This window comes from Falco rusticolus, chromosome 4 (genome assembly GCF_015220075.1).
Source record: "Falco rusticolus isolate bFalRus1 chromosome 4, bFalRus1.pri, whole genome shotgun sequence".
Classification (NCBI taxonomy): domain Eukaryota; kingdom Metazoa; phylum Chordata; class Aves; order Falconiformes; family Falconidae; genus Falco; species Falco rusticolus.
The window spans coordinates 57,534,606-57,551,260 of record NC_051190.1 but is presented as its reverse complement, the minus strand read 5'-3'; the positions used below and the strand labels follow the sequence as shown (position 1 = coordinate 57,551,260).

The window sequence follows — 16,655 nt, the reverse complement described above, 5'->3', positions numbered from 1 at the left end:
CTTCTTAAAGATCAGAATTACTAATAAAGGATATTGTTCGCTACAGGCTTGTTTTTCTGTCAGTAACAGCCCCATCTGGATGGATTCCAGCACAGCTTCCCAGTGCAGCGCTCTGGAGAAAGCCGTGGGGGGAGCACAGCACTTGGCGAGTATCACTGGTTCTAGAGCCTATGAGGTAAGGAGCGGGTGGGAAGAAAGTCCTTAGCAGAGTCTTGTGATAGAAACAGTTCTGCCATTACAGTGGTGCTGCAGCAGATGACGACCAGCCCTTAACGATGAAAAAGAGTTTTGGAAGAAACTCCAATGGTGCAGTGCTTTGCAGCAGTCTTACAAAGGAAGATGTGGAAAATGTCAAGTGAAATTAGGCAAACACTGGAAATTCTGCTGCAGGAAGCAGATAGGGTGAGCTGTTACATTTGGCCAGTGGTTCCAAAATACAGTGTGTGGTGGCCATGTTTGCAATCTCAGGGCCTGGTTCACCCCTGGGAGCTCCTGTGTAGCCATGTTTCCATTGGCAAGGCAATCCAGTTTGGGTTACAGGTTTACTTGGAGTTATGAGGCCCCTGTTCTTGGATTGCTGCTCTAGGTTACTTCTGCAATTAAAAGATTGGCCTTTAATATTCCCTGAAAGCTAACAAGTGGCTGGCTGTTGACCTAAGAGAATTTTCAGAAGTTTGTGATGCTATCAGAGAGTCCTTTGTTACTTATCTCCTGTTCCTGACACTTCCCTCTCTTGTAACCGTGACAGTGAGTTATAAAGTGGGAGCAGGGCTGTCCTCCGGGCATCTCAGCACCTGGACCTGGCTACTCTTACTGTTGGTTCAACAGAATAAGGCTCTAACCTCCCAAATTACTGATTCCGGTTTTGAATCACTATGCAAGGTTTATGGCCAATGTTGAAATCGGACTTTGCATGCCAGTGGTGGTTTATTTTTAACTTGCTAACGGTTAAAGTTTCAGTGTTACAAGTTTTTTGTTATTTGATATAATACAGGCGTGAAAAATAATTATTCTTACAACTCTCATTAGCCTGTGCTGGAGTTGCTTCCAGTATGAAACCTCCTGCTTTGGTCCCAATTCAGCTGCCTCACAGAGGTACGTAGGTTGGGTAGCTTAAACCTTTTCAAGGATTTGAAGGCAGTAGTTGAATTGTGGTGGTTCCTGTGCATAGAATGTGTGGTTCATTCCACTGAACTGTCATTTCTGAAATGTAAATTATGGATAGTAATGCTTTTTCACATGCTTTTTTTCCCAAAAGGTGAGCAAAAGTCTCTAATGAGACTATGCGTTATAGCCTGTTTAGTGCAGATTGCCTGCTGTGCACCGACTTTCATCATGCATCGGCAAATTAAGTATCCAAAGTGCAATGTACTGAACTCATTACACAGAGTTAATGATTATTGACTCCATTTAGGGTTTGTGTTTCTAAGTATTTGCATTTCTTTCTCAGCGTTTTACAGGAAACCAGATAGCAAAGATTTACAGCCAGAATCCTGAGGTCTACATGCAAACTGAGGTTGGCTCAACTTCAATATGCTTGGAAAACACAGTTGGAAATCTTTTAAAATTAGTTTTGTGGGGATGTTTTTACAGACTTTTTTTACTAAAGAGTATTTCGATTCTTGTGTTTGATTTTAAGATTAAAATTGAAAATTTGATTGTTTTATTTTTTCTTTGTTTTGTTAAATTATTAGTTGCTAGGCAGATAAAAATTGGGCATCAGTTCTATCTTGAATGTTACATGTCACACAGCAGGCTCCGTTGGATCTCATCTTTGTGGAAGACATTATAAAAAGAAATAAAGGCTTTCATTTGGGTGGTAATAAATTGTATTTACAGCAGTTTGAACACAGGTGGGTAGTTAAGCACACAGGTGAAATTTTCACACTTAGAACTGGCTATTTGAATGCAGAAATGTGATGGCTCTGCCATACAAAGCTAGCATCAGTGTGGATGTGCGTAGGAAAAAAACCCTGCAGCTGATGCTAGACTTTTTCCATAGTTTTTCCCTTGAGGAGCTACTTTAATTCTATTGTTACAAATGAATTGCGCTGTGTAGTTTGTTTCCTTCTTAGTTTTAATTTTGAGAAATCAGCTTCAGTTCCATTATTGTTCCAGTTTGAGTCTGCATCTAGCTGAGACTAAAATGCCATGGTTTGAAGCAAGGTGAAAGCTCCATGCAAATATGATGTAAATGAGAGAAGGACTGCTGTCCTGTGATTAGAATATGCTAAACATCTAGACCTGTGAAGTCAGGCAGCTCCTGGCTTTCTATTACTGCAGTTGTTGATAGCATTGATCATGGGTTTTTTTGTGGTTTTTAAAATCTCACCCCTGTCTGAAACAGTTAGTTTCATGGGGATGCGAGCTGCAAAGTTGACTGTATTTTGTGGGAGAATGCTTAATTTTTTAGTATTTTTTTCTTTCTTAGTGCATTTTTATTGTATAACCTTTGCACTAGTAAGGTATGGGATGAAACAGAGCCCTAATACAGTCTGATCATAAGCTTAAGACTAAATTTAGAGAAAGATATGTTAATGGGGGGAAAGTAGGTCCACGGAACTGAGAACTAGTCAGACCAATTTCAGACTTCGAGGGCTGGTTGCATTGATGGCACCTTTTACCGATAAAGGATATGCAAGATAATGTGTTCAAGCACAAAATATCTCTATGTCAGAGTTGCTCTTGGGGGCCATCAAGAAGCACTTAGCAGCCTGGCAGTCTCAATGACGTGGAAGGTGGATGTTCCTCATTCTGTAGGTCAGCTTGCTAAACTGGCTGAATCACAGTTTAACTTCATCCTTTTCCTTCCATTTCAGGCAGCTAGTGCCCACTGGGGCACCACAGAAGGTAGGCCTTTGCTATCTAAGCACAGTATGATATATTCTTGGGGAGAGACACCTGAAGAGCAAGCGCATCATTAAGTTTCCTGGCAATTATAATCACCTCTTAGAGCTCTGCCGATAGTCCGTCTTTGAATGCTGTGTGAAGCAGTGATTTTGTGATCATTAATACAAAACCTGTCACTGCTGGCTGGCTCGACCAGTAGAGATTAGATTCTGGTTAGTTATTGGGTGATAATCATATTTCTTCTGAATTAGTCAGAACACACCAGAAGGAATTTTGCAGCTTCTTGGGAACAGATACTACCTGATCGTGCAGAAAGCTTGGTGGTAGGCAGTTAGCTTGGTAGTTTGTATTGCAGATTTGAAGTGGAGGCAAATTTGTGTTGGATCAGTGCTTTGTGTCATGCGGCTGGGACATTTTTGGGCCAGTAGTAGAAGCCCTGCAGCTGGATTTAATGCGTTTATTGGAACATACCCTGAGGCAAAGCTGCAGGTTGTGGTTCAGTTCAGATCAAAATCAGCTGATTATTACCAGCTCCTGAGAGTAATTCCTGGGAGGTCTGGGATCTCAGCTGGGAGGGAGGTGAGATTTCACATAAAGGTGCTAGCAGAGCCTTGCCAGAGATGCTCAAAAGCTTATGGGTCTGTGCTCTTGGTGGACCAGTGCATGGTTTCTGGGCACTTCCCCTGTTGTCAACATATAGGGTTATGTTGTTTTTTGGGGTTTTTTAGTTTGTTTGTTTTGGGTGTTTTTTTGTTTGCTTGTTTTTTTTCTCTTAGAAAGTGTTTTTCCTTGAAATGAAATTCAGTGATACACCGAAGCTGTGAATTAATTCATAATAACATAGAGTATGCTAATATACTGGGTGTATTTTGCATGTTTCAGAATGCAAAGCTATTAAGAGCTTTTATCACGGGGTTACTTTTAGATTGGTATCTGCTGTATTATTTAGGTAGTATGATAGAACTGAATAATTCTTCTTGGTGTATTTTTGTGTGCTTTTGGTGCCTAACATTAAGCATCTATTAACATTTGCTGCTTCAAATTACTTAATAATTTACTTTCTTTGAAGTGACTATTGATGGGACTCACTATTTCACACTTTTTCTTTCAGAGAATCTCCTTGGTTAGTAGTTTTGCAGCTTCCCTTTTCCTAGGAGCTTATGCGCCCATCGATTACAGTGATGGTAAGTGTGTGGGCTTTTCTCATAGCAACAATTCAACAAGGAAGTTTTCCTTTCCATCCCTATCTTACATAAAAGGGGAACAAGATTTCTGCTATTTATTTTCAGTCTTTAATGACAAGTCTGATAGATTTTAAGCTGTTACTCCTTTCAATTTGTTGTTCCTCTCGATTGTGCTGTCAGCTGTGCTTATTTATCCCCATCATACCATGATTCCCATTTCTGTAAAATGGATCCACAGAAAATATTCTTAAATGAAACTGTAACCTTTTTTCATTAGTTTATGATGTATAAAGGAATGTTGAAATACCTATTTAAAAGCATAAAACATTGTGAATTTTTAAGCTAGATTTCATAGTTCTGATATTGGTTCTTGGTTTTGCTGGTTTAGGTCTGAGTAGCACAGGGTATGAACAAGATGTATGTTGTGATTTTTTTCCCCACCACTTAGCTGGGGTATGGATCTGCAACAGAAATATCTTTTCAAAATGAAAAAAAAAGCATAAACCAATTAAAAAAAATCCTAAACTCAGTTAAAAAAAAATTAAACTTCCATATCTCTCTATGCATCATAACAAAGACAAAAAAAATAAAGAGGCACTAGCCTTGTCACTTCTGTTGTGTGTTACCTCAGTTATTCAGCTTTTAAATGGCGATTTTAAATGGCAATTACAAAGGAAACCATTTTCCTGGGAGCTGTGCTGTTATTTCTAAATAGCGGTTTTGATTCCTGCTCTGAAACTAAGAGAAGATATATTTCAGAGCTGAAAGGTTAGATAAGGCTGCCAAAGGACTTTTTGTATTGTAGAGCCATAGCTGACACCCATGGGTTAAGACCAACTCATTTTTTTTCTCCTTCGTTGGTCCATGAAAACTCAGGGAAAGGCAAGTCATCTCAGTTGGCGCTAATGGACAACTTATTCAATAGCAGATCTTCCAGTTATGCTTGAGACCTTAAAAATTGCAAGGCAATCCATGCTTATTTTGCAGCAGTTGTGGGATTATTACATCTATCTTCTGGTCCTTCTGTTAGCCATGTATTTTCACAGGTGAATTTTATTTTTTTTTATATTGTGGGCAGCAGTAACTCTTTGGAGATTTGCACTTTGCTCATCATAGTCCCAAATACTGAGCGCTTCAGCTGCTCAGCAGAACTGACTCCATGTACTGTATTTCTGAGAGATTGTGAGGTTTTCAGGGTGCTTCTTCTGATAAAGAAACATGTTGATTTTTTAATGAGAGTGAAGTGTTTATTTTGATTCAAATATTTTAAAATGTAAGCATTAAACCTCTGGGGTTTGGGGTTGGGTTGAGGTTTTTTTGTTTTGGTTTTTTTGTTAATGTTACTTCTGCCTTTTCTGCTTGGAAGCAAGTTGGGGAAAGCCGTGCTTCTTCCGTTTCAAAGCACGAAAATTCCTGGGTTTCATTGAAAACAAAAACATTTTAAACTAAAGAAAATGAAAATTTACTTCATTGGAAAATTTTCTTAGAAAATGTATTGCATTTTTCAAGCAAGTGTAGGAGAGCCTGTTCTATTACACCTCTGGATATTTACAGAACTTGAATAAATGTTATCTACTGTTCAAAGCATGTAAGATTATTAAATCTTTGTGTCAAAAAAGATAAGAGAACTCAGCAGGATGTTCTAGTTCTCTTTACAAGACAAAAGGCTTTTCGCCATTGTAAGCTATATTTTGTCTTGTTCATTCCTTTCTTCTGTTAACATAATAAGAAAGAATTCTAATTCCAGTAATAAAATATAATTATAAAGTATGTGGTAGTTATTTGGATCCAGCTGAAAAACTTGTTTTCTTGTCATCTATGATTTCTTGCAATTCACTTCATCTTTTACATTGCACCTGTATATTGTAGTTTAAAATGCATCTCTCAAAATAATGTTCAGATAATAGACCTGTTCTTCATTTCTGCAGGTTTAACTTCAGGTCATACCGTCTTTAAAAGACCCTGTCAAATTGTTTAGCTCTGCACAATAACTTATCTCTCTAAATTTGCAGGTTATTGTAGGAAATGTGCTATTCAGTTTCAGGATTTTTTTATTTTCTTTTTAAAGGTCCTATCTCATAAAGTTCAAATCACTCCTCCTGAATGGCTGAGCACCCTGGGTGATTGATTTTAAAAAAATCAAATTACATTCTGGGGGAATGAAGAATGATTTTCATTTGTATTGTGCAGATGTTAAAAGTAAGATACGTTTGGGACCTAAACAACTTGAACACTTGAGGCATTGTTTCTTTTAGAAGACACCTTAAAGAACAGCAATTCAGCTCTTGACCTAGAGAAGCTTTATCTTTTGAAATGCTTTTCTAAGAGCCTTAGGCAAATCATAGCTTAGCATACTTGTTTTTGTTGTTCTATCAAACAAGGATGCTTTGAACTGAAGCCTTTTCAAAAGGAAGCATGGTGGGTTGAATTTACTCCTAATGTAGCTTGCATGGTGCCAGCAGTTATGCTGCTTATGATTTTAGCTCACTGAAAAGGCAATCCAGACTACTGTAATGCAGATGCACTTAACTGTTTATAAATGCAAATATTGATCTTTAGTTAGTTGATTAATAAAACCAGTTAGTCTGCATCATTTGGTCTTTGTAATGAAAATGTTTGGGTTGCTGGTTTTTTTTTCTTTTTTTCTTTTCTTTTTTTTTTCCCCCTCTGCCCTGTGTTGAAACACTTATACTTTTGTATATGTACTAAGTATTAGCAAGTCCTGTTGGTGCTCCTGGTCATTTTATGTTAAGTCAGTGATGCTTGCAGTGAAATACTGAATCCTATCTATCCATGTATTGACTCTTTCCTCGGTCTTTACTAGACAATGGTCTTGGCTATTGACTTTCATTGCTGATGGGATATCTATTTGGAGTGACAAGTTGAAGAGCTGCCTTTGATATCCTCCCCCCTCCTCCTTAGTTCTCAGACTATTACTTATTTTATATGTTAAACTTAGTGGCGTAGATCATGACCGGAGGTGCTTGAGTAAGGAACTCTCTGTGCATCACTCCTATAATCAAAGGAGAAAGAGGAGCCATTCCAGGGAGCATTCAGCTCTGGTTTGTATTTTCCACTGACTAGAGATTCTCATAAAAGTGCCCACAGTTGGGTAGGATGAATTCAGGCCAACAGATTAATAGTTCTTGTAGAACAGTTGTTTCACATCTTTTAAATGAGTTTCTGAGGGCGGGGTAAATTAGCTCATCTTTCTTTTCTCAGAGCTTATTAAAGTCTTTGTGCCACACTATCTACCAGTCAATAAACTGAAGTGTTGTATCTGTATCATATCAACTCAGACCTTTTCAGTTATAAAGGTTAGTGTTTTTCCAGTTTTAGGCAGAAGAGATTGGAGGCTGTCCTTATGTCTTGCAAAATTGCATCGGAGGGCACTGGTTAAATGTTTCTCTAGGCTTGTGGGGTGGGGAGGAGAAAGGACTTTTTCCAAAAAACCACAGAAACAACAACTAATCTTTCTCTAGTGAAATGCCTATTTATTTAAAGATTCTGTTGCTCGCTGATTGGTTTAATTTAGTGAAGGGGTTCTTGGCCTTTTAAATTGGGGACTTTCCAAGGAAAATTTATAGGTGTACATATTTCCTTATAGAAAGCCTTGTTATGCCTGCGGGCATGGAACACTTGGCTGCTCACACCCTCTGTCTCTGGGAAATGCAAACAGTGATGCTGGGCTCAGTTTGCCTTGGAAGGACTTGGTTTACCCCTGGAAGGAGGGAATGGATAGATTTAAGAGTATTCTCACATAGAGAACTGAGAGAAACTGGATTAAATCTGTTTTTTTCTGTGGGTGGTAGCAATTTTGACAGCAGAAAAGGGAAATGCACCTTTTGCATGTGATAGGTGTGTTGCACTTTGTGCTCTGTCAAATTCCTGCTGTTGCATCATAGGCCAAATAAAGCTGTGCATAATTTAAGTGTGTTTAATTTGCCTAAAATGGGATTGATAGATTTTAAGAAATTTAATTCTATTTTTTGTGTTGTTAAGTATAATCCAAATATCCTACTGTTTGTCTTGGGTTATTCCAGTGTCTCAGCTGCAACACTTTCTGTTTACGAGACTGTGTGAAGCACTAGGTCCAGACCTTGTTGATGGTGCTTAGGATTGGACTGCGCAAATATATACTTTTTTTATTAAATGTTATTAAATTAATTATTAAACCTATGTGAAAAAGGCTGCTGGGAATTGAAAGGGTGGGCTCATTTGTGCATGTGTAACCAGCAGTAGTGTATGTGTGTGGAGTGTGTTGCAGATGTATACCCCTTGTCAGAGTAAGAGCATTGCTAGAGCCTTGTGATGTGCTAGCTGAGATGTCGGTTGCATCCCTTCTTTTCCTCTGTGTCCCAGCATTGCAAGCATAGTCTTGTTCCACAGACACTGCATGTGGAGTCAACTTCACAGTCTTTGTGTTTTAGAAAGCTTAAAGATGTACTGAATGGAAGTGAATTTCAGGTTTTCCACTGTACTCAGCTAAGAACGTGGCTGTGTTTCTGAGATAAGTGTCGTGGGCTAAATGGTCTTTGAAATGAAAATGTTGTTAATCTAGAATAAGACTGATATGTCCCTGAACAGTACTAACCAGAAACACATACAGATTTTCAAGTCTAATGAAATGTGCAATTAAAGTCATCTTAGTAACGTAAAAGGGGTGTGGAGTGCTCAGTATGTTATGTAGATTCAGCCACTAACCAACTTCAATTAACTTCTAAACCAGCAATGAAATAATGAGGAAAAAGCAATGAGAAACCAAACTGAAACTGCACAGGTCTTCCCCAGGTCTAGTTGTGGATCTGGTGAGGAAATAGGTGACCAAATCAGTTATCTAAGTTTTTTCAACCTATAATTCATTTCACAGAATCTAGACTTTAGGGGTGTTGCATGTTTGCAGGTGTCGCAGATTTCAGTTGGGCTGTTCATCATTTCTGAAAATCATGACTGATATTCAAAGCTGGACTTTCTAAACTAGCCTCAAAATTAGAGGCTACATTTGAAAATTTGATCTCTTGCCATTTTTTGTGGATTTCTAAGCTTTATTTTGTCATCTCTGCAGAAGGAAACATTGATATATGGAGGAAGATTAGTCAGCATGGATTTTAATGCTTATGTGATACACCACTCCTGCCTTTGAGTAAAGCCGTACCACCCAGGGGGAAATTTCTTCCTTGTTAGGTCTCATGTGAGCACACCACACCTTCAGGTGACATTCCTGCATCACCTTTAGAGAGTTGTAGTGAAGCCTTTGTCTAAGGTGGATGATTTGGGGAGGAGTTGATGGGGAAGCATCCATGTTCTTTCGCTTTTAACTTGGGAATAACTGAATTGTCTAGTACATTTTGCATCAGAGCAGCCTTTTCTGCTGCCTTTACAGGTGACAGCAATCCAGAGGCTGAATTATCAGTATACTTTATGCTTAGGAGAGCTGAAACCATTCTCTTTGAATGTAAAACATGCGTCTGTGTAAATTTTCTGTTGCCTGTAACAAGGTGAAATTTTCTGATACAACACTGTCTTGTGTTTAATCATATATGTTTCCTGTTTTGGTCTGTCTTGTAGGTTCTGGTATGAACTTGCTGCAGATTTGGGAAAAGGTATGGTCACAGTCCTGCCTTGATGCTTGTGCACCTGGATTAGAGGAGAAACTAGGATACCCTGTACCATCCCATTCAGTCCTGGTACGTGCCTGTCTAGAAGAGTTTCAAACAACAAACAGGGCTTTGTGCTGAGAGTTCTGCTAATAGCACTTGCTTGGAGTGTATTTGTGTGTGCACGCAAGCGTGCATGCATGCTTATATCCTCAGAGTTATGCTGCTTGATTTAATATTTTCAGGTGTGTTGTCAGAGCAAAACCAGACATCTTAGAAAACTACTAGCTGGTGTTGGGCATAGCTTTTGTCATTGATCTCCTTGGATTCTTGCATGCCCTGGGCTATGGTGAGAAAAGATTTGGTAGCTGCTGCAGTGATAAGAATCTTTGGGGTCCCCTCCTGTGCCCACAAGCACCTGGTCACTGCAGAACTGTGCACAGTATTTATTACTGCAGAAACAGAACCCAACATCTGCATTTCTTGACAGAGACCTTGTTTTAAGTGGTTTGTGGAGTTAATGAGGTAATCTTTCTGAATAATTTGGGATATTTAAAGCTTCTCAGTTCACGTAGCATAATGGTGAAATCAAATCAAGCTGCACATCTCTTAGAGTAAATGAATTTAGTCTTACTACCCACCACAAAAAGAGCTATTGCTTTAGCTGGTACACGTGTAAGAGGGTGTAGATACTGATCACCCGATCCCTCTGAACTCAGTGCTCATCTTCTGTAATGGAGAGGAACATATTAAAAGTCCCTGTAGATGTCCTTGTATTTCTTACAGACATTTTTTTTCCTCCTGTTTTTTCTCTATAGGTATCAAATATCGCTTAAAAGAATACAGTTCTTGACCCCTAAAATAATAGGGGTCATATTCCAGCATTTGATGTTGTGATGTATATTAATGTTGTGTTTCCTCTTATGTTTGCATTGAATTTCTAATTTCTGTGTATTAATATTCATGTATGTGTGCAAAACAGATGGATGTGTTTGGGTTACTTGATGTGAATAACTGGAGAAAGACCCAAAGTTAAAGTGCTGCTTAACTTACTGTAAAATCTGATCTGAGATATTTCTGTGAGGTTCTCAACAGCGAAAAAAATAGAGTTAAAAATCTTTAAAATCTTCATTCATACCTTAAATACCCAGAAATGATTATTGTAGCTGCTCTGGTGTTTTCAGTTCTCTGTGACAACAGATTATGTCATATATTCCAAGATTACTTTCAGGTTTTTTGAGCTTTTTTCCTCTCTATCTTTCTTTCTTTCCTTAGGGGCCCGTTTCTCCATATTATAATCAGCGTTACGGGTTTAGCCCAGACTGTAAGGTAGTAGCATTTACAGGAGACAATCCAGGTGAGATGATTAAATGTATAAGATTCAGTGAATATGATTATGTATGTACTAAAATTCTAAATCAATCTCATTGATTCTCAGATGCTCCTTATACAGTGAAAGAATATAGTGTTTATCAGCACTAATACCTTTTTCTAACAGCCTTCCATCACTGGTTCTTCTGAGATACAGACATCTTGGCTGAGCTGGGTATGACAAATGAATTCTCTTTTGCTTAGCAATTAGAAGTGATTTCATTTGCCTCTTGATGACTTTGGTTTGCCTGCCCCTAAGAAACTATTCTTACTATGAACTGCTAACATTTTAACTTAGAAGATATGAATTAAAAATTTGCTGGTTTATCTTTTCAAGCAAAAAGGTGGAGATGGACCTTATAGTCTTTCTCTAACAATTAGATCTGTCTTTTCGTCAGACTGATAGATCTCAGTATAAGGTGCTGATTTCAGGTCAGTTTTTTGAATCCTGGAGGCTGTTTCAGTGTAGAGCAAAGTTGTCTGTTTCTCAGGACTGTGAAAATAAAATATTCATCTGTATTACGGTAGCATATGCAGGTTTGAATCAAGGTGGAGGCTTCATCGTGATATATTTAACATTCATATTCTGGGAGATGCTTAAACTCTACATTTCCCAAAGGTGAAATTTCTTTTGGAGATTCAAATCCATCTTAGTCCAATGAGTAGTCTGATGTAAGTGGGAGGGTTTCTCCTTTGAAGTGTGTTGTTAACTAAGGGTCCCCTGTATTTAAAACCTGGATTCAAAAACATTAGATAATCATGCAGTTCTGTAGTCTTTTGTCTCAAGCATTTTGATTTTGTTAAAAATCACTCTCTCACCCAAATGCTTTGCCCATCTTTTTCAGTGTCTAGGCCAAGGCCATCCTGAGCATATTTGCCTTTTATGTTGTACTTTGAGGTGGTGAATGTGATGTATTATGATATCTCATACAACATGCTGTAATGGAGTCAAACAACTCTTTATTTGGTATTCTTACTTTTTGTTTTCAGCATCATTGGCAGGGATGAGGCTTCAAGAAGGAGATATTGCAGTAAGTCAGAACATGCTCCTGAAAACTGCCCATATCCCTGAATAAATGAAATGCATGAAATGTAAATTAGCTGTAGGTTATCAGTTAAATTTATCTGCTAGTCTTAATATTCTGTTTATTGGAATCACGCTTGTTTTATTTCTATCAATCTGTAAGCTGCCTGAAAGATTTTAAGTAAACTCTTGTGAATATTTTTAACTAATGCTCCAGACATTAAAACCTAAGTCTCCATCTAGTATGTATTTCACTGGTGTGACAACCAAAGTCAGAGCTAGCTTCAACACAAATCCAATTGACTTAATGTGTAATTTAAAAACAATTAGTGGTAGTAACAAATGGTTTTAATTTAATTTCTGTATTGCTTTCCATGCACATTGTGATAACGCTTCAATTATTTTTTTTTTCCCCTCCAGATTAGCCTTGGCACAAGTGACACATTGTTTCTGTGGATTCAAGAACCAACTCCTGCCTTAGAAGGTCATATCCTCTGCAATCCTGTTGATTCTCAAACATATATGGCACTTTTATGGTAATATAATTTATTTTTTGTGCATCTGGGATCGATAACATATATTTCTTCCTCTGTTAGTGTTTTTTATTTCTTTTGCAAAATGATAATGAATAGAACATTCAGCACTCTGTGCAGTATATGGCAGTCTACTGCTGCAACATTTGCATCAACGTTACAGCATTCCTGTTTAATTTGTGTAACTGAAACTGCAGAATTGTGGAGGATAAATTCTCATGGCAATAAAAAGCCGAAATTATTTTTACGTATACATAGAGCCAGTTCATTATGAATCTAAGGTAATATATTTAATGTACAGGAATAACAATCTTCTGAAATATAATAATGTGAAATGTCAGAAGCTTAACCAGGCTGTATAACTTCTGTGCTCTTCTAGTGGTCCAGAGGGGACATAACGGGGCAGGTAAAGATTCCGTTTTCATAGAGGAGTATAATCAGTGCTGTTCGGGGACGTATTAGGCTGTGCATGTGGAAAATACGGAGATCTCAAGAAACCCAGCTGAGAGAATGATCCTCATGGTAGCTTTTGGTTGCTGTGATTTGGGAATTGTTTGGCTCCTTGCCAGCCAAGTAGGTGGAAATGTGGCCTGAAGCTATATTTTCCCTCACCGAGTCACTGTTTTCAGAGTCAAAACTTCCAAAACAGGTCGTAGTGTTTAGGCAAATATTTACAAGTAATATGCAGATCAATTTTGTGTCTAAATCCCCTGGACTGTAGATGCTTGAAACCCAAAACTTCAGCAAAGGTCAAATCTGCTCTTTAACTGTAGTGCTGATCTTACCTGTGCAGTAGTAGGATGGTGTAGATGGCAGTGGGAGCAGTGTTGATGAGGCCGAGTTCAAAAGCATGATGTCAATTGCAAGTGACTGAGTTTCGTAGTATGATTTCCCAGCAGCTCTGTGTGTGTGTGTGTTTGTTTTTTTAAGTTTTGCATTAAAGTTTCCCTTTTACCCGATATTTCCCCCACCTGCTGTGTGTAAGAGCTCTATAAACAACCCCTTCATAACAGGAAGGGAGGTGCTGCCGTTCTTTTGCTGCAGCTTAACATATGCAGAAAGCCAAACCTGCCATTCAGGACACAAGATACTTCTGTCGCCGTGCAGATATAAAGAGTTCCTGTTCCTTCTGCCTAGCCATTTCTGCCCAGCCATTTCTATCCTGACACTGCCCCTTTTGCACCAATACCCCTTTATTTGTAGAATATCACAATTAATAGGGGACCCTCAGTTCATAGAAAAAGAGTGCCTAAGCTACCAGGCAGAGTATTTGTACAGAAAACTCGAGTAATTTCAGCTGCTGCTACTAAGCAAGTTCAATAATTTCTTTGCCCTCTTTCTGAATATTTCTGTGCCTTTCCTGCTGAGTTGCTCTGATAACTCTGTGCTGGAGAGTATTCAAACTTCTTTCCTCTGGGTCTGTGTCCAATGCTGCAGTATTTTGCAGGACTGTTACATTTGCAGAGGAGGCAAAGGAGGCGACTGCATAAAGGGTGCAAAGACCATAAACGCTGGACAGATGCGTGTTTTACAGCACGGTTTACTGGCTGTGGAGCAGAACTGTGCAGGTGCAGCTGTGGTGCTTTCCTTTGCCTGATGCTGGCATGGAGCTACACTTCATAAGTCTTGTTGGCCCTAAGCTGGCTGCATACTGGTACCATGCTCCTGAGATCATAAATGCAATGTAGAGACACTCTTGCTCCTTGACTTGCAGAGTCATCTCAGTGAGCTTTTCAGTACTGTATCAGAGTACTCCTCTGAGGAGGTGTCTCAGCTGCTCAGAGCTAGCCTAGGTTTAGTGTGACCTGTCAGGCTGGATCTAAGCTGACTCATCGGAGAGATGTATACCAACATTTCTATACTGTGTTCCTCAACGCAACCTGTAATATTTGTTTTCTCTCTTATCTAGTTTTCTCCCTCTCTATCTCTTTTAATAACGAAGAAGTGATTGTATCTTTTAGCTTGCGCAGCTTTATTTACCTGATACAATAAACACCAATATAGAGTGAAACAACAAATTGCTTAAAAAATCTAGAGCCAAATGTTTTGGAAATCAGCGTGTGGTATGTTTGTGTGTTTCAGTTTTAAGAACGGCTCTCTCATGAGAGAGAGGATCAGAGATGACTGTGCTTCAGGCTCCTGGGATGAATTCTCCAAAGCCTTATCATCTACTGTTGCTGGAAACAATGGAAACTTGGGTATGAACCTTAGCAGGGCTGGGAGATCCAGAGTTTGCTTAGACACATGCTTTTGTGGATGTTGTATCTACTTTTTACTGAGGTCATTTTAAAGGCCAAGAATTAAGTTAACTAGAGCAAGGGAAATTCTAATGCATACTTAGCCTGCCAACAGAGCATTTCTAAGTGTCATGATAGTATTTTCCTACAGTATTCATTAAATAAGAAAATCATATTTATGGAGCTTTTTTAGTTGTTGAAAGGGTGTTATTAGCACCTTAGCTGTAGAATGTTTAAAACTAATAATTGCTGAAGGAGGCTTTCATTAAAGTTTGGGGTTTTTTTTCTGAAGACTCAAACCAAGTGAATTAAGTAGCTCCATATTATTTCTTTCTCAGCCATTCATCTAGAATCTTGTTCATGCATGTGAACAAAACAGTAATGTCAAGTAATCAAAACCTAGATTTCCTGAATTTTCCCCAATGTATGTCACAGAGTGATTTCATCCGTGTTTTTTCCCTACATTATGGCAGGTGAATGTAATGAAACAAAATGATGATGATGCAAAATATTTAAAAAATATAAACAAACCCGTGTATGTGAAGTTTTACATTATTTTATTCCCTACAGCTTAACATTTTACAAGTGTAGTATACAGCTCTGAAATAAGTTATTGAAAAGTGAGCATATGTGCAATCAGTGTTAAAATTTAACGCGTTGCAGAGCTGGATTTAAAATTTTCATCCTAGATCTGAATTCATACAAGCAAAATTAATTTAAAAACTGTAGATAGCAAAGTTTTTCAATGTAGATATTTAAGCTATAGAAGACTTCGCTCCTTAGGAAGGTGAATTTAAAGGTACAGTTTCTCGACACTATGAGTTTAGCACTGATTTTTCATTTTTAGAAGCTCTGTTATGTTGTCTGTCAAATCCAGTCTCTGTGGGGTATTAAAATGACCAGGAATCTCTTTTCACTAGAAGACAAATCAATTCATGTGTTTCAGAAAATGGGAAGACGTTATTCAAAAACTCAGAAGTCAGCTGCTTTAGACAGTATTAAAAAAATTGGAAGTTCATGAAAATATTGTTACTGATTTCAAGGATACCAGGACACTGCCTTGAAGCTTTAAAAAATACTTTAATATACTCATTTGTATACCTCAGTCCCTTATAAAAGGTGTTTTGTGGCAGTCATCCTCAATAACCCATACACTTGGATAACCTCGGGGTATACTTGTAAAAATACAGTAATTTCCATAATCTGAGTCCCTGAGGGAAGTGGAGCAAAGCAGTAAGTGGTTAGGCACCCTCCCTTTCATCACTTGTGCCCTGCCCGCCCTGTTGTGTGAGCAGCTGCCCCTGCAGAGGTTCGGAGGTGGGCAGAGGCAGCTGCTAGGGTGACGTTTGGATAATGAGAGCGATAGGGGAAGCAAGCAGGGAAGGAGGAGTGACTGGATGAGGGTCTTGTCACATCTGGGAAGTACCTGAGAAGGTTAATAAAACCAGCAAGTTTACTTGAAGACCTTATCTGCTAGATTCAGGGTGGCAGCAGAGTCAGAAAGGAAATTTTGAGATATACATCCCCTGGCAGAGCCTGCAGATCTGTAACCCACAGTGTTACTTACTGGCAAGTTTTCAGAAGGTTTAACCAAAAAGGTTATATGTGCTAAAGCACAGTACTATTTTTGTGTTTTTTTGGCTTGTAATTGTAGAGCTCCTAGGGCAGCATGGTCTTGTTCAAGGTCTGAACCTTAGAAACTTTCCATAGTTTCTTAGCTATTCTGTTCAGTTTTTTCTGTCCTCATTCTCTCCTTTTTTTTTTTTTTTTGTCTCCTTTCTTGAATATCTTTTTGACCAACCCTTCTTGCCATCAACACAAAAGAAATCTTTTTCACACTTTTTGTCTTGCTCTCTACA

At 38.5% G+C, this 16,655-nt stretch overlaps 1 protein-coding gene across 3 annotated transcripts in view; it reads left to right on the top strand.

The window, feature by feature from the left end:
- XYLB (xylulokinase) overlaps positions 1-16,655 on the top strand; it is an 85,150-nt gene that overhangs the window by 7,330 nt on the left and 61,165 nt on the right. For 2 of the 3 annotated variants that reach the window (XM_037383772.1, XM_037383775.1), the window contains exons 6-13: positions 47-175; positions 1,451-1,516; positions 3,962-4,034; positions 9,603-9,721; positions 10,907-10,988; positions 11,993-12,033; positions 12,447-12,562; positions 14,642-14,757. In XM_037383772.1, coding sequence (XP_037239669.1) covers positions 47-175; positions 1,451-1,516; positions 3,962-4,034; positions 9,603-9,721; positions 10,907-10,988; positions 11,993-12,033; positions 12,447-12,562; positions 14,642-14,757 — 742 coding nt within the window. The remainder of the gene's footprint in view (positions 1-46; positions 176-1,450; positions 1,517-3,961; positions 4,035-9,602; positions 9,722-10,906; positions 10,989-11,992; positions 12,034-12,446; positions 12,563-14,641; positions 14,758-16,655) is intronic. The other variant, XM_037383773.1, reaches the window with a different exon arrangement.